The sequence below is a fragment of the Vidua chalybeata genome, chromosome 15 (assembly GCF_026979565.1).
Source record: "Vidua chalybeata isolate OUT-0048 chromosome 15, bVidCha1 merged haplotype, whole genome shotgun sequence".
In the NCBI taxonomy this organism is placed as follows: Eukaryota; Metazoa; Chordata; class Aves; order Passeriformes; family Viduidae; genus Vidua; species Vidua chalybeata.
This window is the reverse complement of record NC_071544.1, coordinates 7,086,266-7,108,539: the sequence shown is the minus strand read 5'-3', so window position 1 is coordinate 7,108,539 and position 22,274 is coordinate 7,086,266. Positions and strand designations below refer to the sequence as shown.

The following is a 22,274-nucleotide window of genomic DNA, read 5'->3' as shown; positions in this document are numbered from 1 at the left end:
TAAATAATTTAGAAATAACTTAAACACTACCTGAATGACATACAGGTAGCAATTAGAAAGACTAGAAATGGAAGGAAGGTGCACCAAACCATTATGTGGTAATGCCTCTGTAAGGTTTGATATCTGAGTTGAAAAAAGGAAGTATCATATCCTGTAGGTAATATCCTGGTGAGGCAACAACAGTGATGTTGAAGAAAAGAATGAACAGGACCTCCTTAAAGAGACAGATCCTAAAGAGCTCTTCCTTTAATAGGAGTCTTCCTCCCAGTACTCACAACAAGTATCATCTCTGCTGCCTCTGATGCTATGGAAGAGGATGGCACAGAGCTGCTCTTCCATGGGAATCATCTCTTGTCAAACAGAGGCCATACAGATGGCAAGAAACACTTCTTTACACAGGAAGAAGAGTCAGCCTTTCATTTACCATGGTGTTTAAAGTGCCAGTCCTGGTTTTACCACTCTAATGCAGGTTTTTTGATCTATCCAGAAAAACAAATAGAGATTTAATTGATATTGAAAAGCATTTTCACCCTACTTATGCCTCAAGAGTAGTCAATTCATGTACATAGTAGTTTGGATCAAATGAGTCAGATGAGCAACTGTAGGAAAACCAGCAGGAGAATCTAATACATGTAACAGCAGCTTATGCAGTGGGTGTACAGGAAATTTAGTAACACAGGAAAACATATGGAAAATATAGAACTTGGCAGGTGATCAGACAGCAAATGTCTAGAAGATATATCAGACTCATCGCAATGGTCAGCATCAGCAAGCCCATCTAAATCAGAGTCCAAAGATGGAAATATCCAAGGTAAAATTATCAGAAACTACAAATTGAGAGTAAATTTAAAAATTAATCAAAAATAACTTGGCTCCTGGATGCTGGAAAAAAATTAAGGTGAATAAATCAGCTCTGAGAGAGCACCAAGAAACTCATTATCTGAGCTTTCATAACAGAAGTGAAACTTATTAAAATGACTGGGGGTCTGCCTAAGAAATCATTTGCAGTTGTACCAGGCTCTACGCTGGAATAGTGGTTAGGCAAATCATCTTGGAGACAAAACCAGACTTCATAGGGACAAAACCTGAAGAGTTATATGACAGCAACTTGTTTCCCTCCCCTAGCCCCCTTCTATCCCAAAAGGAAACAAGAAAAAAAAATACAATGAAAAGCAAAACAGGATCATAGAGGCTTCTAGACCAGATCTTTCTAGACCATTTTTATGTAGCTACTGAATGAGAAGATATGATTTATGGATTTCAGCAAAGCCTTTGGTACATTATCTTAAAATAGAAGGGCTAACACGTCCCAGACACATGTACAATTACCCACAGGAAGACAGGTGAATGATATTGGGAAGCTAGAGGCTGGAATTTGGCCCTGTATTTTAATGTATCTGTTAATCATTTTGAAGAAGCACAGACAATATTAGCATGAAGATTCATGAAATGCAAAGGACCAAAAGGACACTGATGACCATCAACATTCTTGAATACAAAAGTTCATGGAATAAAGAGACATAACAATGGCTTAGAGTATATGCAATTATGACATGCTAGGTTCTCAAGCAGACATAGGTCACTCCCAGTGTAACTATCCTTATGTACACTTGCAGTACTAGGCCAATCAGAACAGAAGAGACTAAGAAACTTGAGACTACCTAGGCAAAAAAGGCATTTCAAGACATAAGATGAAAAAATTGGAAAGAGAATTGAGGAAACCATGTGAATGCTATCTCAAATAAATGAAGGATGTCTAGAGTAAGAAAGGCAGTGATTTACTTACAAGCAACAATATGATTGTTTACAGAAAGAACAACTAATCTTGACAAGGCAAAAGATGATGAGTTAGACTGAAGGAACAAACTGCTAAATGCAGCTGAGAAGGTTCAAGAGTGAAATGATGATACTCACAGTCGTTTTTATCTGAACTCACTGCAAAGAAAATCAAGCAAGTCCCATAAAATTTAACAAGTCTGTGGCAATGTATCTGCTGGAAACTGAGTCTGAATCTGCCTTGAGTTTTATGTTCTTTAAATTTCTACATAATTTTATTACTCAGATTTCAGTATCCAAGAAGCAAATCAAGACCCAATTCCTTCTCTACCTTTCCATTACTGCAAACAGGATCAACAGTCTTTGAAAATGGAGTATATCTTATGTGATGATTCAGACTAGATATATGGAAGAACTTTTTTAAATAAGAGTGATGAAACAGTGGAAGAGTTTGCTCAGAGAGGTGGTGGATGCCCCATCCCTGGAAACAGGGATCCATGGTCACATTGGATGGCGCCCTGAGCATCTAACTGAAGATGGCCCTGCTCATTAAAATGAGGTTGGAGTAAGTGACCTTTAAATGTCCTTTCCAATTAAAACTATTCCATGATTAAAAAAAAAAAAAGACAGAACAAACCTCAAACTACCAGATTTTGCATATGATAAAAATATGATATGAAATTTAAAGAAAGATTTGGCCACAGTTTCATCTGGAATAGCCCTGGGGAAGCTCTGCAGCCAGTCAAATGGAGTTCACTCAAGTGGAAAAAACAGGACACCAGAGTCACCAAATCTCCAAGAGATTGCAATGGATTCAGCAGATACCATGGCCATGGGAAAAAAGCTTCCACTGCACACTGTGTTGTAGGCTCCCTAGTATCTTCTGAATAACACTAAGCAAAAATAGAGAGATTACCAGTGCCCGTGTCCACACTGGAATCTGTCCATGGAAGAGAATTCAACAGCATAAAGGGAGCATGGATTAACTTCTCCTTTGATTTTGTGGATGAGAGGACTGGTCAGCACTTCTCTCACCACCTTCTGTTGATTGAAAGTTGTATGAGATTGTTACCAAACAAGAGTGCTGGAATTGCAAGAAAACCATTACAGATTTTCTGGTCTATAAAGTATAAGCAAAGATGCTGGGCTACAAACAGCAGCTCCAATAACTATTTATCCACCTCTTCTGCAGTGTCAATGCTGAATGCAGTATCAGAAGTTGTTTTGTGTAGAAGTTTTCATCCTCATGTTTTGAGGTTTCTTCTTCATGGCATCAATGTTCTCTTGTCTAGTATCTGATTCTTATGAATTCATAATATTGCACATAGTGATTCAAGAGGAATCTTGTAATATCACAAAAGAACACTCATGCCTTGTAAAATCAGTCCTTCACTATTGGAGCCTAGTTAATGATGGAGTGTTTTGTGACTCCATTTCAAAAACACGTTGGTTTTTATGAAAAACTGTTTCTGAACTAATTTCAGCACTTCAGACCCCTTTTTAATTCTTATAAATGAAAATAATTACATAATATTTGTCTCCCTTTAATAGATAAAATATTCAGGTCCATTAAATATTAATATGTTTTCTCGCTGCTGGTCAAACAACACGAGCAGCTGTCAGCTCCTTTCCTTCTCCCCAGAGCAGCCTGTGCAGCAGGACAAGTTCTCTGATCCTCTCCTGTTTGATTCCCTGTCTATTGCTTAAAGGATTGCAGACCTGATTACCAGATCAGAGTGGATCTGGATACCAGAGCAGAACTGCCATAGACTGTTAACCATGCTTGCCTAGACCATTAACTGAAAGGCTCACTATGAAAAAAATAAAAATCATAAAAGATTGTTCTTTGTGTTCCACAGTATATCTTGTGTCAATCCTGTAAGCTGGTAGAGTTCTGCAACAGTATTGAAATTAATTTACACTGCCTGATGAATTGGATTAACAAAGCCATTTCAAATTCTTCTTCATGATCAGCAATTTGCCACTGGACTTTGGCAATTCTGTTACACAGCTGAAAGGTCTATTGTATGAACAAGAATGTTGAAAACACCACAGGTGAAGCAAAGCATGCAAAAATATACCTCAGCTATTGGTGGCACTCTGACACCTATGGATCTTAAATTTCCATTGATGTTAGAAGAAAGACTTCAGGTAAATGCAGGTCTAGTCTTGCAAAATTAATTACAGGGTAGTTTATAGCATTTTTTAAAGTGAAATTTAATTTAAAAAAAAAGAAAAAAAACTTTAACAGTTTAAATAAAAACTAACAGATTTTTTTCATTGCTGAAAAATCCAGTAGAAATAAGAACATGTTCTTCATGAACTTTATAATGTTAAAAGATGATATATGGTAACATAACATAAAATTAAACTTATGAACATGCCTTCATTCATTAAAATATCTTTCTCTCCAATAAAAAAGAAAAAAAAATGGATGAAATATGAACCATGACCATATAACTCTCCTTCTTAAAAGACTATAAACTATAACCCATAAAATTATTTTGTGCTATCAATATGTGATGGATTTTTGGAATAAGAAGTTCTTCTGTCTGCAGACCCACTATGTGTGTAGAGGTTCTGAACAAACATTAGAAATTTCACTACTAGAGCTGTATGAAACTTAAGTCTCCAATTGACAAATAATCCCTTGTTTTTTTTCTAATGCAGATATCTTTTTTTTAGATTCTGACTTTGATTTTTCTCCTTGGACTGTCCTGATGACTTACAACTCAAAGAGCTTCCCCTGATTAAAAAAAAAAAAACAAAACAATCCCACAACCTCTCACCCCCTCCAAAAAACCCCCTAAGATAATTCAACCTTATTTAATTTTCCAACTTTGCATGTGTGTGAAAGTTTCTACATTTTAGACTGAGAACATTTTTGCATTCAGCACAGATTTGCCACTGTGTGAAATTCATCCCAAAATGGCCAAAGTGATAAATTACAAGTGCTTTATGATAAGTGCCCCATTTTCATTAAGCATAATGGATACTTTTCCAAGAAGTGTGTATCTTGGCAAATACCTTTTCTGCCTCAATTTTCTATCCCTAGGGGGCCACTTTTAGTTTCAAAATTAAGTACACAGCACATTGATGATTTATTTCTGAGAAGTTCCTCATTTAGTCAATAGTACCCTGGTCCATTAGGCATTGAAAATATGCAAACTTCTCAAACTTTAAACACTTTTGTGGCAAATATTTCTTATCCAGCTCATCTGAAAGATTTATGAAAGCAGGTTAAATTTAGGTTTTAGTTCCAATGTCCCATGCAGCTCTTACTAGAATATACAGCCATCATTTTGGATTTATTCCTTTGGGAACAGGTTGTACATATTCAAGTCTACATCCTGACTAAGAAAACATCTCTCAGTAAAGCTTCACTGACTGCATGCTTTAGAAACAAGTCATTCAGCTTTCCAGGCTGGAGGGCAGCATTCATTGCTGAGGTGGCTAAGTACACTGCTCTGCAGAGCTAAGACAAGGTCATCATAATTCCACTCCACTCATATTCTACAAGAAATTACATTTTAAAGCACTGTCTGACAGAAGTGAGAGCCTGTCTTCCTGGGAAAATGCTAAAAATTTATCCCCATTACAGTTTACCTTATTGACATCCATTCGCAACTTCTCATTGTTGGCACTGGCAGCTTTTTCTGCTGCTTTCTTTTGACGCTGAGGTCCCCTGCCAAAGAAGATGTAGTTGACCAATGCATACTCCAGCAGAGCCATGAAAACGAAGACAAAACATCCCATAAGGTACATATCAATGGCTTTCACATATGGAATTTTGGGAAGAGTCTCTCGAAGATGGGTGTTAATCGTTGTCATTGTGAGCACAGTTGTGATTCCTGGAAAAAAGAATTGAGAAGTCTAGTGATTTAAATAATTTTAATTTATTTTCTAGACTAATATTTTATATTATTCAAATGCTGGAGTTGAAAAATATTTTTATTTTCCCCTGCTGGCAATAATATATCTCTAACCTCTGTCCATATTCATAGAATTCTAGAAAGGTTTGGGTTGGAAGGGATCTTCAAAACCATCTAGTACCATGGGCAGGGAACCTTCCACTAGACCAGGTCCTTTGCCAGCTCTCTTGCAGCCCTTTTAGGCTCTCAAAGGTGCTCTAAGGTCTCCCTGGGGCCTTCTCTGCTCCAGGCTGAACAATTCCTACTCCGTGTCTTCATAGAGAGAGGTGCTCCAGTCACACAATCATCTTTGTGACATTTCTCCAGCCTGTTAAGGCTGCTCTGGATGGATCTCTTCCCTCCAGCAAGTGGACAGCACCACACAGCTCAGTAACTTGCCGAGGATGCCCTCAATCCCATTGTCCATGTTGCTGACCAAGATGTTAAGCAGCACCAATCCCAACACAGACCCCTGAGGACACTTGTCACTGGTCTCCACTTGGACATCAAACTGTTGACTGCAACTATTTAAGTGCAGCCATCCAGCCAATTCCTTATCCAGAGTGGTCCATCCAACAAATCCATGACTCTTCAGTTTAGAGAGAAGGATCTCATGCATAACAGTGTCAGATGCTTTGCACAAGTCCAGGTAGATGACATCAGCTGCTCTTCCCTCATTCCACCAGTGCTGGGACCCTGCTGCAGATGGCCACAGACTCTGTCAGGCACAACTTGCCCTTAGTGAAGTCAAGCTGGCTCTCATCAATCACCTCCTTGGTTTCCATGTGCCTTAGCACAGTTTCCAGGAAGACCTGCTCCATGACCTTGACAGGCACCAGTGTGAGACTGACAGTTCTGTAGTTCCCCAAGTCTTCTTTTTTCCCCCTCTTAAAAAGGGGGCTTTTGCTTCCACTTTTCCAGTCAGTGAAACTTCACCAGACTGCCATGGCTTCTCAAATATGATGGGTAGAGTTTTAACCAACTCATTTGCCAGTTCCCTCAGGCCCCGTGGATGCATCTCATCAGGTCCCATGGACTTTGTGCTTGGAATCCCCAGGTTCCTTGGAAGGTCTCCAACAAGATCCCTTAAGCAGGTGGTTCTTTACTCTCCCAGTCCCAGCCTTTGCCTTCTGCAACTTGGGCAATGTGTCTGGAGCACTTGTCCATGAGAGCAAGGCATTATAAAGGTGTTCAGCACCTCAGTCTTCTCCAGATCCTGGGTATCCAGGCCTCCTGTTTCCTTTCAGAGAGGACTCCCATTTTTCCTGATCATCTTTTAGCACTGATGTAGCTATATAGAAGCTTTTCTTGTTGCCTTTGATGTCCCTGGACAGATTTAGCTCTGTCTTAGGGCTTTTGCTTACCTAATCTGATCCCTGGCTGCTCAGATTTTTTTTGTGTGTTTCTCACAGGCTACCTGATCTTGCCACCACCCTCTGTCATTTTCCTTTTTGTGTTTGAATTTTTTCAGGAACATCTTGTTCAGTCCTTATCTTGAACTTGTATTTTTTGCATAACATAAAAAACATTACACATGCAATAAATTGAGCTCAGCCAAGCAAACAGTAGTTGGATTCCATAAGTATATTTTTAACCAGCTAAACTGCAACCTTCTGTAATGAGTCTCAGTTAAAAATTACAGGCTACAGTTGCTTTATCTTGCTTTCCTCTAGCATTTTCAGGATGTCTGAAATTCTTAAGGCAAAATGCTACACAGAAAGGTCTGGTAAAACTCAGATGTATTCTATAACATTAAAATGTCAAATTTTCAATGGCATCTTTTACGGGGCTTTACTTATTTTAGCTATACAAGAGTTGTACTGGCAGGAATCAGCCAGATTTTGATAAAATTTGGCAATAGAGATAGTTACTTATTTTTGTAACATGCTTCTTATTATGAGGGGACAGAATAAACAGATACACACAGGACTAGTGATGAGATATACAAATACTCTAGAGATTAATTAGGGAAACAGTTTTGCTTTTGGAATATAAGGTAACAGTAAGGAAAAGAACAATCAGACTCTTACAATCATTTAGGTTGGAAAAGACCTTTAAGTCCATTGAATCCAATCTTTAAATCAGCACTGCCATGACCACCATGTCCCCAGGCACCAAATCTTCAAATCTTTTAAATCCCTTTGTGGATGGTAACTCCACCACTTCCCAGAACAGCCTCTGCCAGGGCTGGAAACCTTTCTGGTGAAAAAGTTTCCCCTAGGATCTAATCTAAACTTCCCCTGGCATAACCTGAGGCCGTTTCCTCTTGCCCTTTCACCTATTACTTGGCAGAGGAGCCCAACCCCCAGCTGGCTGCACACTCCTCCCAGGGAGTTTTAGGGAGCAAGAAGGTCCCCCCTGAGCCTCCTTCTCTCCAGGCTGAGCTGTCCCAGCTCCCTCAGCTGCTCCTCATCAGACCTGTGCTCCAGACCCTTCCCCAGCTCTGCTGCCCTTCTCTGGACACACTTCAGCCCCTCAATGTCTGTCTTGAAGTGAGGAGCCTGGAACTGGACACAGGATTTGAGGCACAGCCTCCTCCCTCAACATAAGGACAAGTGAGCTACATAACCCTAGTAAAACTTTATTTAATTCTTGAAAGGAAAACCAATTTATAATCCATAACACAGTGCTGGACGTGTGTTCCGGACTGCTATGGGCAAAAGCAAACTAAGTGCATTCTTTTCAGAGAAAAAACAAGCAGCAAAAGAACAACAGAATATGTTGAGACAATTAGGCTAATTTTGATTGCAATGACTATAAAGTTAGCTGATTCAGACATGAAATCACTTTAATTTTTATTTAAATTCTGATGTTTTAAATGCTGATTCAAATAATGCAAAGCTTAACAAGCCAGACATAAAAACATCTAACACGTATATTTTTTTTATTTTCAAATCATGCACTATCCACTCAGCCAGAAGCTAGAAAAACCATTCAGCTAATGCACACTGCATGAGATGTGTAAAAATGCCTACCTAAAGCAACTCTTGCAGCTGAAGCATCATAATTAATCCAGAAGGAAACCCAGGAGAGGATAGTGATCAGAATAGAAGGCATGTAGGTCTGCAGAATGAAGTAACCAATGTTTCTCTTAAGTTTAAAGCTGAGAGACAGCCTTGGGTAGGCACCTAAAAGAGAATATTTGGTATGGCCATAATTTACTTGTATAATGCCTGAAAACATTTTTCTTTTCTGTCATTTTTGTTTTATTTTTTCATTCAACATAGAGTACACTCAGAGCTGAAAGATCCAGGATATTCAGCTGCAGAATTTCTAGCAAGAATTAGGATTAAATAATCTTTTATGCTAAGGGTACAAAGATGCTCTAGTTGCTTATCTGCTGGTAATCATAACATTCAACCATCAACAGCCAAAATACACATCAGGGCAACAAAGCACAGAAATTCCTCTTCCCTGACAAACTGTCAAATGCCAGCTTTAACGTGACCCTTATCCTAAACTTCTCTCCAAGAAATGCAACACTCCTCTTTTGTCACTGGACACCAGAAATATTGTAGTGTGTGAAACATTTGTTAATATGGGTGCCTAGAAATCATTCTTGAAGTCCCATTTCTGCTTGATTTTGAAGAATTTGGGATGTAAAATCCTTCTATAGTCCCTCCAAAGATGATTTCTACTCATATCTGGAAGGTGAGTTTTGAAGATAATTTTTTAACACACCTAATGGGTTTCTCAAGTAGGTAGAAAACATCTCGTAGTAACAGTCCAATCCAACTCTTGCCTCTCTTGAACAATTTAATATCATTGAAATATGTTGGGGTTTTTTTATTATTATTATTTATTTCATGAAATGCAATCTGATTTTCTGCTCCTTCTCAGAAAGCATCTTTTCAGCCTTCAGAAAGCCATGCACTTGCTAGAATCGGCTAAACTGGAAATCCTGGAACAAACATTTTAAAGATTTTACGTTGAAGACAAAATAATTAGTCTAATACATCCTCAACTTGGCAAAAGGAACATTTAAAAACACAGAGAAAAAGGTTCCTAACTATCCTACATGCTGGGTTGGGTTTATGGCACAGAGGTGTACAAGTGACTTAATCAGTTTTCATAGGTAAACAGAAAATACAGCTCATTTGATGAGCCTTAACATGACACATTACAGATGTTAATGAATGGTGCCTTATACACTGTGGAAGCTGTAACAAAAACTTCTGCTTTCCAATTTCACAGTTGATGCTCTATTCCTGTTCCTAAAAGTTTTGCTCCTCAACTGCACACTGATAATTAATCCGGTCTTAGAAGTCTTTAAAAGAATTCCCCTTTTAAGCTCCCCTCCACAAACCTGTAGAGAAAACAACATTCTTGGTGATAAGCTTGTAGTCTACAATGGAGAACTGTGGCAGTTCGATCTTTGTCACTCCTGTGACTGCATTATCACCCCCACGCCAGTAAAATTCAATGTCATCTGTTGTATAGCCATCTATAAAAACAGGAATAAACAGGTGAGATACAAATCTCATGTGACATCATGGGGAAAAGTTCATTAAATCAAAACATATAAAATATATTTCTAAAATTAAGCCATTTATAAACATACAGACATAGGTCATTCCAGAGATAACTCCAAAAGGCTATTCTAGGTGCATTTTAATATTTGTTGGCTTTGTATTTTTTTTAAAAATATATATTACATGAATGTATTAACAAAACAGACCTTTAAAACCAAATTAGGACTACACATATCCCATCTCCAGATAGCAACTGTAGATCAGCTTAAGGTAACTTCTGATCCCGAGGCTGGATAAAGCAGCACAAGTTTGCTGTAATTTCTGTCCCTGAGCTGAAACATCAGCACTCACAATGTTTGATTTTTAGTTGTAAAACAGCATAATTCTTTTTCTAGAATGGCTTGAATGCAGTAATAGACAGTAACATTCAGTGAGGCTTGTAACAGTCCTCGTAGGAAGCAACTACAGCAGATGCAACACCCACCAGTGGCAAAAAAACACCCACAAGGAAACAACCAAAGAAAAATAAAATTCCCACCACTCAACAAAACACCCCAGAACCCAGCACATGTTCACACAGTGATAAAACATATCCATGAGAAGGGAATCTGGGTTCCCAAATGGCACCTGAGCCAAATTCCATGCTCCAGAGTTGGTGTACAGAAATGATCGTGAGACATCAGAAATAAATCTATTGCAAAACCAGGAAAAACAATTTTCATTAATGTTTCATTATGCATTAATCTAAACATTTTTGTCATTGAAATTAAAACACAGAATAATAACCATGACTGTTTTTAAGTCCTCATCTACAGACAAAGGACAAAATTGTACACTAAATACCATTTTAGAATGCTTAAATATCACTGAATTTCAAGGAATAATGTATAGAATCTATAAAATTGTTCATTAAAATGTGCATCATTAATTTTTGATAATCCAAGTAGAGTCCAGCTGTCCAGCATTAGCAGAATGCAAGCAAGTTTGAAGACATGAACCAAATAATCTGTAAAAACACTGAAGAAACTATAAAAAATCTATCTAATACACACAATTTAAAAAAGTATTTTGGTAGATACATTCATATAGTATGTTGATAGCAATTCCAGAGTTTTGTATAAGTGACTCTCTTACTTTCCTGGTCACAAGTCTGTCTTCAGAAAAGAGGCAGACAGCTTACTTATGTTTCCCTGCCAGCAACTTCATATTTGTCAAGTCTTTCTCTAGGCTTTCAGAGAGAAAGAAAATAAAGTCTAAAATAAAATAAAGTCTAAAATAAAATAAAGATGAATAATTATATTGGCTGATGTTGAGATGTAAAAGCAACTTACTGCACTTCATGTTATGAAAAATATAAAAGAAGACCCTTAGAGAGTTTAGAAAGGTTGATATTACTTTTTTGAGAGCATCTTTGTGATATTGTCACGTCTTGCTGATATTCTGACATCAACCCTGCCCTCCAATGGCAAGTTCCAGATTCTAATACCATTTACTGAACTTGGATTAATCAAAATAATATGTTTAAATCTGAGGTAACTAAACTGTTAAACTTCACAGCTAATAAATCAGTATTTTATTTCTGAAAAAAGCAAATGCTGAAATAAGTTTCAGCAGGGAAAAATCCCACTTTTCTATGTAGGAGATAAAAGGTTATAAGAAGCCCAAATGGCTTTTTCTTTGGTTGTATTTTTTAAAATACCTGTTAGAAGAACTTTTTTGCTGAGCTGCCTATGAACAGTTTAGCCTTGAGCTGTCTAATCATACCAGGGCTCACAGAAGAGAACTCCAGGATTTACATTCCAGCTGACTGCCAAATGCTTCGGCATTACGCTCTACCAGGAGGATGTGGTTCAGCTTCTCCCTGGATTCTCACAGCCTTAACATGAAGCAAACAATGACAACTGCTTAGGAGTCAGGAATCCTTGGAAACTTCCACCCCAAAGCTCAAACTGAAGATTCCAAACTCTGCAGCTCTGGGTGGCTTTGGGGAGAACTGAGCAGAATTCCCTGCTGCTGAAGGGTCTTACATTGGGCAAATGATAACCTGAGACAGACCCAGAATGACAGGACTCATTAATAAAGAGAATTTCAGGAAGTCTCTTTAAGCTTTCATTAAAATACTTCTCTTTCCAAAAAGGATAAATTATCCTGTTCATTTCAGAGTGTGGAGAAGGAGAGCAAAGAATATTACAGTCATCTGCACATGAATGCTCTTGTGTACTGATAAAGTACCCAAAGATAATTGGATATAAGTCTAATATCTGCAAAACATCTGCCAAAAGAGAGAATGGGCCTATTCATGTCTCTAGTGGATGTTTTACAGTAAAGTCCAATTACCTGTGGCTATAATAAACTCCTTCTGCAGGTATCTGGGACTCAAAACAACTCTACTTACAAGTTAAAATTATTTAAAGATCAACCAATTTAAAGTAATAATAAGCAGTCTAGAAAAAACAATCTGTAGCTCTTGACAAGAAAAAACAAGAATTAATAGAGTCAGTTCAATATTTCTAATTTATGAGACACCACATGTTGGTAAAGCAGAAAGGAAAGCATACTAAACCCAAAAATGTTCCAAGTAATCTTTGCAAGAATATGAGTTTAGCACAGAACATGATTTGATTTAGACTGTAAATAACTGTTGGTTTACTATATATTAAATTGTATGTAGCTCTCCTGCTAGCAGACAGCATCTGATTGATTGCTTTTCCCTCAATCATTTATATATCATCATCAGCACGATTTATTTCACGTTCAGAAAGTTCAATTTCTCATTTCTGTCATGCATCACACACTGGCAGTCACCCAAATCAATACATTGTCCTGGTAATATGGCACCAATCCTGAGAGAAGCAAAACATTCTCGACTCCCATTAACAGGGACAGGAAGTTTATCATCCTGTATGCATTGAGGGATGACAGATGACGAAGCACTGTAGAGGAAAAACAAACAACTAATAGAACATAAAATAAAACCCCCTTCACATAGAAACTATAAAAGCACCAATTTTTTTCCAGCCTATTCAAGACAAGTCCAAAATAGGAAATTCTTCTAATAAAAACAACCTAAAATGAAAGCTGTAACATTACTGACTGAAAACAAAAATATTTAGACACAAGACAATTATCAGAAACACCATACAATGGCAGAAAAGATTTTTCTGAATATCTCAGGATTTATCAGGATTCACTGCCTCACAATGCTGCAGTTTATACATGACAGCCAGGAGATATTTTACATCTACACATCTAGAAAGTGCACTGTGTAGGAATTCAAATGCCCCACATTACTGACACTGTGGCAGCACCTGGAGACTGAAGGTAAGGCAAGTGCTGGGTTTTTTTGGGGGGGTGGTGGGGAGAGGGAAATGATGTAAACATGCAAAACAGTGAAAATGTGCCTATACCAAAGGGAGGATTCTGAGGCCATGCCCTAACCTCTCTCTTTTCTGATCCATCAGCAATTTGTGTGAGCTTGGGCAGTCCATGCACACGTCCTGCATCACCTCTGAGCAAAGGAGAACCTCCTCAGCCCTGACTAGGAGACACAGGAGACAAAAGCATCCTGTTGGCAACTGTCTGAATCCCACCTCCAGCTGCTAAAGCTTATCCAAATAACTGCTCCTCTAGTTACAACCTGTACCTGTGATACTGAGCATTGAGAGCATGCAATTATAATGAAGCACTGCTCAGCTACTTAAAAATTTTTGCTGAGCAGGTCTGGAGATTTGGTGAAAGCTGGGAGCACAGCCCTCACCTTTGATCACCTGAGCTACTTGTCTTTTGTTCACCAATAAAAAACATATGTGAACTCAGTCTACAGAAGATTATGGACTTAAAGATTATTACAAAGCAACCATTTACAAGATGAACAGCATATACCTGGTGGAGAATAACAGAGTTGTATTATACATGTGGATTTTAGGGGGAAAAAAATCACAAATGTACATTACTATATACAAAAACCTATGGCCTTATAGGTAGGGAATGAGTAACAATCTACTTAACTTTTCCTGCTGCTATCAAGTGGATTTTCTTTGCCTAGCCACTCACACTATGGTAGCTTCCCAAAATAAAATGGAGAGAACTCATATATGATATCTATACCCAAGTGAATGTTTTGATTACAACTATACAAGATATTGTTAGCTAGGAATCATAATACATTAATTTACATAAATGTAGGTCATAGACTTTCAGAGTAATTGAAGAATTTGACATCTACAGGCCCTTTAAAATGAGATGAGCACTATAAAGAAATATTAAGTCATTAATTCTGTTTGTATAACGGACTGTAGAGTACCTTTAGTACCAATATATATGCATGTCATTTTTTTTGAACATAGAACCACTGCTCCCTCCTTTTTCAAGATTTTCTTCAGCAGTTTTGCATTTACAGAGTAAACAGCAAAATTAGTTATAAAATTGTAAATAACATGCAAACATATTTTGAAATTCTGAAACCTTTCAGATCTCTCAAACTTGTTTCACTGCATCACTTCAGCCTTCACTTATTCATTCAAAAACATAGCCAGAAAGAGTAGAGTTAGAAGTGTTTGAATTTGCAGAGATGTTTGAAGCTGAGGAGAACACAAGACATGAGGTGCTGAAACCAGCGGGGTGATACAAGGGTGAGTGGGAAAAGCAGAGTTTGTGTGCCAGAGCAATTGGAAAAAAGTACATCATACTTGTTTCTTTCTCCTCTTTCTCATCATCTCTAAGTTCTGTCTTTCTGCATAAAACATTAAAATTCTTCTTACATTCCACTTCAAAGGCTTTTTCCCCTAAGGCTCTGAGGATTTGGATACAAAGAGGATGTACAATTTTCTGACTGCAGTGAAATTCAATTGATTTTTAGATTAAATTGGCAATATTCTCAATAAACAATCATTTTCAAGTTGTACAAATGGCTCCTTACTGGGGAGAGTAGGGTAGGTCAAAGAAAGAGAAATGTGATGCTGTAATTACTATATACAGCTATTTAAAAAAAGAAAATGTCTTTAGATGAACAAATGAAATGATAAAATTGATTCCAGGCCTTAGAGTGGGATTTCCATGATGTTAGCAGAATCAAGTTTAATTTTTATGTAGATATTTCAAGCTGATTCTTACAGGAAGCCTGGCAACTTACAGAATAGGTATCCTGATAGAACGCCTTATTTTTTTTTTTTTTCCCTAATGATTTCACTGAAAATCATTCATACTTTAGAGAACCTCCTGCAAAATGCTTTTATAAATATATTTCCACTGCTACAATATTTCTAGAAAAGAAGCAGAGATAAGAATCAGATAGGGAGAACTGTATCCATGCAATAATATTCAAAAACCATTTATCTCCTGGAACACAGCAATTTTTTGCAATCTTTTTGCTTCTATAAGTTCAGTTACTCCCACCACTATGAATGATCTGAAAAGTTGTTGGATTCAGCACTGTGGAGATCCTGCAAGCCTAGGAGCTCCTCATGCAGCAGAAACAAGAGCCTGTGGAGCAGAATGTGCCTGGAGAAAGGAAGGTCGTGGTGGCTGAGTGGCACAGAGAGGGTGCCAGAGCGTCAGAGCCAAGCTCCTTCTGGGGCTGCAGGGAGAGCTGGGCACCCTCTGGGTACGTTGGAGCACAGACCTTTCCCACTTCCTGCACGCAAGGACGCTCTTCATCTTTTTCCTTCAGGTTTCCATCATCCTTTTGTCCTGCAGACCAAGTGCCATGTTTATGCATTAAATGTATCCCAGAACACAATAAAGTACAACACATCTGGCTTAGTTTTATTTATTTAAATGGCTAAAGTCCAGGGATTTCCATCGCTGTGGAAACTACATATCTGATTTCTCTAGGCAAACAAACAGCTTTAGATAATGTTTTATACAGTACACAGAAACATCCTATCCCCCATTTCTGCCACAGTTTGTATTCCCTAACCCACTTACTTCGTTTAGCAGATGACCTTTTCTGAGGATAAGGTTGACAGCATTATGTCAGCACATTGATTAAGTCTGGATCATCTTGAAGGTTATTTCAGTATAGCATGGTGACATTAAACAAATATGTGAGGAAAACATGGGTGGCAACAGTTGTCAATATAAAGTTAGAGCTAAACATATTTCTCACATTCACCACTACTAAAATGATGAAGAAAAAAACTCTTAATCTTTAAATTTAAAAAAAACAGATTAGTATACATTAGACTTGTGCACTCAAGTTTATTATTTCCTTATTACACCTACTGCAGAAAAAAAGGAGTTCTGGAACACACAGGTAACTACATGAGACATGACAAATCTGTCCTAGACATAAAAGATGGTGGGAAGCTTAGTTTCATTTGCAATTAAAAGTAGACTATGGTAGAAAACTCTGAAACTCAATATTAAGAAACCCAATCTAATGAACTATTTTCTTAAATCTCAATTTTATCGTCAGCAGCACAGAAAAACCAAGAAATTTACTTTCACTTGTCACAATGGTAGACCTTCAAAGATGCAATAGGAAATTGCAATATGCAACCATGAAGATGATACCAATCATTGCTGAGAAAAGCAACATTTAGGCAGAAATAAATTTCTATTGAAATGTGAACTGATGTAAATAGGATAAAAATGAATACATGAATATTTAAGTGATCTATTTCAATGCCATTAAATCACAAAATGAACAGAACTCAAGTGAAAATAACCATTGAGAAAAGACAAGTGCAATCAGGTATAGGAAGGCAACAGGCTTTTTTTTCCAGAACTATCAATAAAATGAAAATATTAAATATTTCCTATGTTTAAAGACTGAAGATTTTACTACATAATTCATAGCTATTTTCTCCCATGTTTAAATCAATTTTAAAAAGTCCAAGTTAAATAAAAAATACTTTAAATATCACCCAGGCATCAGAAATTGCTTACAGGAAAACAAATGTTTACCCTAGTTCACAAGATTTAATCTCAATCAGAGACAAAGCACATGTCCCAGAAAGCTGAACTGGGAGATCTACAAGGAAGAGAGAACTCAGAATGCCCAGAGACTACTCAAGGTCTGCTTGAACCTTCTGCCACACCCAAACCCTCCAGTTTCAAGAGCATGGTAGTGAAGTGCACCTACTTTAATGAACATGGCTAAAAATGTTCAACTGAACAATTCAGTAAATGAATGATGCCTCTCATATATTAACTGGATCATTTTATAAAGTCCATAAATTTGCATAGGTAATCTCATCAACCCCACAATCAAATATGAAAACTCTTCTGTGTTTTTAAATAAGGGATATGTGTAAGTAATGGTTCAAATAGGAAGTACTGTGTTCTTTTGGCATAATATTAAATAGCCAACATGGGTGCAGAGGGAACAATTTTTGATACTTTGATGCATATATATATATACACACTGAATTTTTCAATTGTATTCTGAAAAGGTATTTTTGAAGATTGATGGAAATGTCTTAATCCTCAACTCTACGTATAAAACTAAACATTGTTTCAGCTCTTTGAAAAGAATTATTACCAACTGTCTTCTACTTTTCAAAAGCCATATTTCAGGAACAGAACTTTTATAGTAAAATGTACATCCATAGTGAGTGGGTGTAAATGACAAATAACTTTCTCCTCTCTCCCTTCAATAAGGACAAGGATCATGTAGGGAAACCAAATACTTATATTTGCACCCTACCATGAATTTCATCACTGCAGCCTGTACTTCATCCTCATAATTTGAGCTGATTCCTATACTCTATCTCATTTGACTACATTAACTAATTTATGCATAGGAATATTGCTGTGCAAAACAATTATATGTAATCTGGAAATTATGAAGACCATTGAATATTGTTCTCTATTAGACAAACAAATCTCACCATTTGCTTATTTCAGAGAAGACTTCATGAAAAGTCTGTGTATGCTGTTTGCTCTCTCATCTGATTTAAGAATTGGTCTTTTTGAAACTGGAAATAGAAATGAGGGGTATATCCAAACAAATGAATCAGCAAAGCATCATCTCCCCAAGCTCAATTTTTAATACCTTAGCTATGTAAGACCAAATGTTCTAAGTTTCCTGCAACCCACTACCAGCCTACATTTTGAATGCTGATGTACATTTAAAAAAAGAGAGGAAAAATGAACAACATCTGGCAACCTTAGTCTTATTTATAAAATTACATTAATACTCCACTCTGCTTAATTATTCCATAGCTGTATTAAAAATACAAGGCCACAAGGAGAAAAATGCAATTTGCAGAAGAAAGCCCTTCTGTTTGTGGCTGTGCCATTTTTTCAATTTAGAAAAATATTTATTCATTATGATGTCCTAGCTTGCAATGAAGTGTGAGGTAATATTCTGAAATATTATTCCATCTTTGCCTTAAGGACATCACAGTATCTAAACCACATCTACTTTAAGGTAAAAATCTAGTTATGAAGGTTTAGGAACATTGGTCTCATAGACTGTCCAGCAAGAACGTGCTAAAACCTGTTATTGCCAAGAGTGAAATGTTCATTAGAATGTAAAAACCCTCACAGATTTTTACACATGTAGAAAAATGGTTGGGTTTGGACAGTTAACTGAACCTGCAGAAATTAATTTTCTTTTAGTAATGAGCAAACTATAATTAATGCTCCTCCTAAAGTCATCCACATGTATAAATTTGGGAACTTTTTCTTTTCTATCTGGATAAGTCTTCTGTCATCTACAAGTTTTTCAAGGATAATTACATCTACCTTTGATGTGGAGAACTATTTATGCAGTACCATGTGAATGAAGTTTATAGGAACTTTAATTATAGACCATGATATTGTTAGAACTACATCATTATTTTCTAAAAATTGCAATAGTCCTGTAACATTTCTATGTCCTTCACACAGCTTGGTTGGTATCAGAAACCACATCACTGCCTCCTCAAAATATTTTAGTGGGAGCTGTGTGCCTCAAGGCTCAGAGGACTTTCCTGCAGGAAACTCTGTTGTGACACCTCTATCAGAAAAGACAGCACAGGTTTGTTGGCAGTATCCCAGCTACTTTCTGAGGATGCTGGAAGAGGCCAGAATAAATTCTTTTGACATCCACCCCTCCAGCTTTCAGAAATGGCATACAGAGAAAAGTTATGTGGTGGGTCACAAGATGCTAATGGTTCTGGATGGGTGTGCACAAGGCAGCAGGAACTGGAAGTGTTTTAACAGGAGATGGGGACAAGGCCAAAGGAGGATGAAAGCTACTTCAGCTCCCTGCATTTACCTGGCACAGGAGACTAACCCTGAGAGCCTCAAACACAGCATTCAGCAGCTACTTCTATAAATCCATGGCAGATGCAACCTCATCCCACGTTTTTTTCACTAGAAAAGTTCACCTGCTCTAGTCAAGTTTAAAGTTTCAGCTTTTATGTACCACAAAGCTGCATTAAATCCTTCTCTATAGGTAATATACTGTTTTACTCAGTATCTGGTATTCTCTGATCTGCATTGATGTACCATACTAGGTAGATACTAGGTTTCATTACCACATTTCAGAAGTTTATAAGTTCACAAAATTGTCTCTAACTTTTCTAACACTCACTTTTCTTCTGAGCTGCAGCTCCAGGCATTGCTGGAGGCTATGCCTATTTCATGAAGTAGATGTGACTGAGACAAGATAATGCCAACCCTTAAAGGGACTTTTCCCTGCAAGCACATTTTAACACACTGTTGACTTTCATTCTGTTTTCTTCTAGCTCTAGTATTGTAATTGTGTCAATATGCAAATATGTATTACATAAGGTTGTCTCTTGGGCTGGAAAAACAGGATATCTGCATATAAATGTTCATTAAGAAGAACCCAGTACAATATCTTAACATACATAAAAGGAAATCAGCCTCAAATACAAAAGTTAAAGAACTATAACTTTTTACTGAGAACCCCATGTGGACTGCACCTCTCGTGCCTTTGAAATAAATACCCTTCTTCAGAAAAAACGAAGAGAAAAACACATGAATAATACAATAATGTATAATAAACCATGCAGCAATGGAATATGTTATAAGTAGTGCTTCATAATCACTATACTTTCCTAACAACTGCACAGAATCATTCTTGAAGGAGTTATGAGTCAAATTCACCTCCAAGCTACCAAAAAAAAAAAAAAAACACCAAACAACACCAAAACACCAATGTAACTATTTTCAAATAAACCTACAGTATTCCATACCTGTGCCTATCTGCTCCTTATTTAAACTGCCTTTTCCCTTACACAGTGACATTCATTCCTAGCTTATCCTTACAACCCAAGGATTATGTGCATCACACATGCCATTATCTACATCTATATTCTTATTTTTTAACTTTGTCTTTCCTTTGGAAGTGTTATCCTTTATGTGTCTGTGGGCTTTATGAATCAGCAAAGTTGCCACTTGTAGGGAATACATTACTTCAGCACAGAAGCAAGAAACTGAAAGTACAGTGAGCTCTGCTACCATAAATATGAAAATTGGATTCCTCCTCTGCTCTGCAGCATCCTCAGTGCCCAGGAAGCTGTCAGGGCTCAGGGACACATCCCTGAGGGAGGTATCTAACAGCCACCTTGTTATCAAACCATTGTCCTATCTGTGGTGCTCCCAAATTTGCATCATTAAATTACTGCTGTACCCTGTTTATGTTACAAGTATGTGTATGCTGCAGTAATTATAAGGACATATTTTATTACTATGATTGTATAAAGCAACTATTTTTCCAAAGCTTCAAATGAAAGTCCTCTTGTGTGGCAAAGGATAAATGTAAAACAAAAGATCTTCAGAAGGCATTGAGTTGAAGACAGTGATCTCTCTCATTTGAGTTTTATCATGTCATTCTGTCACAAGTTAGGAGTGGGAACACTGAAAAACTGACCTGTTCCAAATGGCTTTTAACTGCCCCTCTGACTTGGAACATCTCAGGGAGCTGTTAGACAAATGGAAGGTATGCAAACCTGTGGACATCTACAACACAAACCCGATGTTTTCCTGGGCACAAGATCTGTAACAACATCTAATTTGTGTGTAGAATGGTGAAGCTAAGAAATTCTTTCATTTCCTTCCCTGTACCAAGCATAGATACAGAAAGACAGACTGAGTCTGATTCTTGCTTTTTAAAGTATCAAGAGCTATAGAAACAAAAAAGTGTTGCCAAGTCAACGGGGAAAACACAGGATACTTTTTCTTCAAGGAAACCAAAAAACCTTCCAGGTCTACAAACTCATAATAATGCAGTGCTGTTTAAAAATTGTCAGTAGAGATACATGCCAAGGACAAACCTGAAAGGGATGAACTGGAGCAGCTCTCCCTGGAGGCCCATTAGACTCTTCCTTTGGATGGAACTGCCTCACCATTAGTAACAGGAAATACTAATGAGTACCATAAACAGAAATGCATGTGACCATAAAGAATGGGCCATCCCCAGCAGAGCACCCAAATTCCTGTGGTCACCATGGTGAGCACCCGAAACCCAGGAGGATGAGAGGAGCAGCTCTCTGAGAGGTTGCACCACATTCAGTTGTGGTGCTTTAAACAACCTCTACACCTCCTTGGGCACACCCTAACCTCTCCATGCAGTTTACTGTACACATGGCTGAGATTGCCAATAAAAAGCCTTCCAATGTCACATTACAAAATCCATTAACATCTATAGAACACCTAAAGGACCTAATAATATTAAATGCTAAGTTTACTTCTAAGGTTTGTTTATTTGTTTTGATTTTGGATGAAATTGAACACATAGAAGGCAGTCTGCCAGCTTAATTACAATTAAAAAAAAATAAAAATCTGTGCTGCACTTTTGTCCTCTTCACTCACCCACATGTATTCATGAGCAGTCCATTACAGCTATTTGATACCCCATTAAATACAGAAAATAGCTCTATATTGTTAACAGCTTCTACAGGATCACTGCACTTGAAAGAAGGTTGGTAGCTGAAGATGTGGAACTAACATAATACCAACAGTTAAAGAGGCTACTGGCACACTAGCAAACAATCAATTTAAAACAGCAGAATACATTAAAAAAAACATTTTTCTGAAAATATATTTAAAAATATGCCATATTTCTGTCTGAATATCCAGATTTTAAAATGTGTAACCATGCTAAATAGCATAATTACACAACCTAATACATAAAGCTATGAATATAAACAAACATAAT

At 37.3% G+C, this 22,274-nt stretch overlaps 1 protein-coding gene across 5 annotated transcripts in view; it reads right to left on the bottom strand.

The window, feature by feature from the left end:
* Positions 1-22,274, bottom strand: part of GABRB2 (gamma-aminobutyric acid type A receptor subunit beta2) — a 139,970-nt gene that overhangs the window by 12,211 nt on the left and 105,485 nt on the right. For 4 of the 5 annotated variants that reach the window (XM_053956773.1, XM_053956776.1, XM_053956774.1 and 1 more), the window contains 3 exons: positions 9,994-10,131; positions 8,663-8,815; positions 5,383-5,627 (listed from right to left, as the gene is read on the bottom strand). In XM_053956773.1, coding sequence (XP_053812748.1) covers positions 5,383-5,627; positions 8,663-8,815; positions 9,994-10,131 — 536 coding nt within the window. The remainder of the gene's footprint in view (positions 1-5,382; positions 5,628-8,662; positions 8,816-9,993; positions 10,132-22,274) is intronic. The other variant, XM_053956777.1, reaches the window with a different exon arrangement.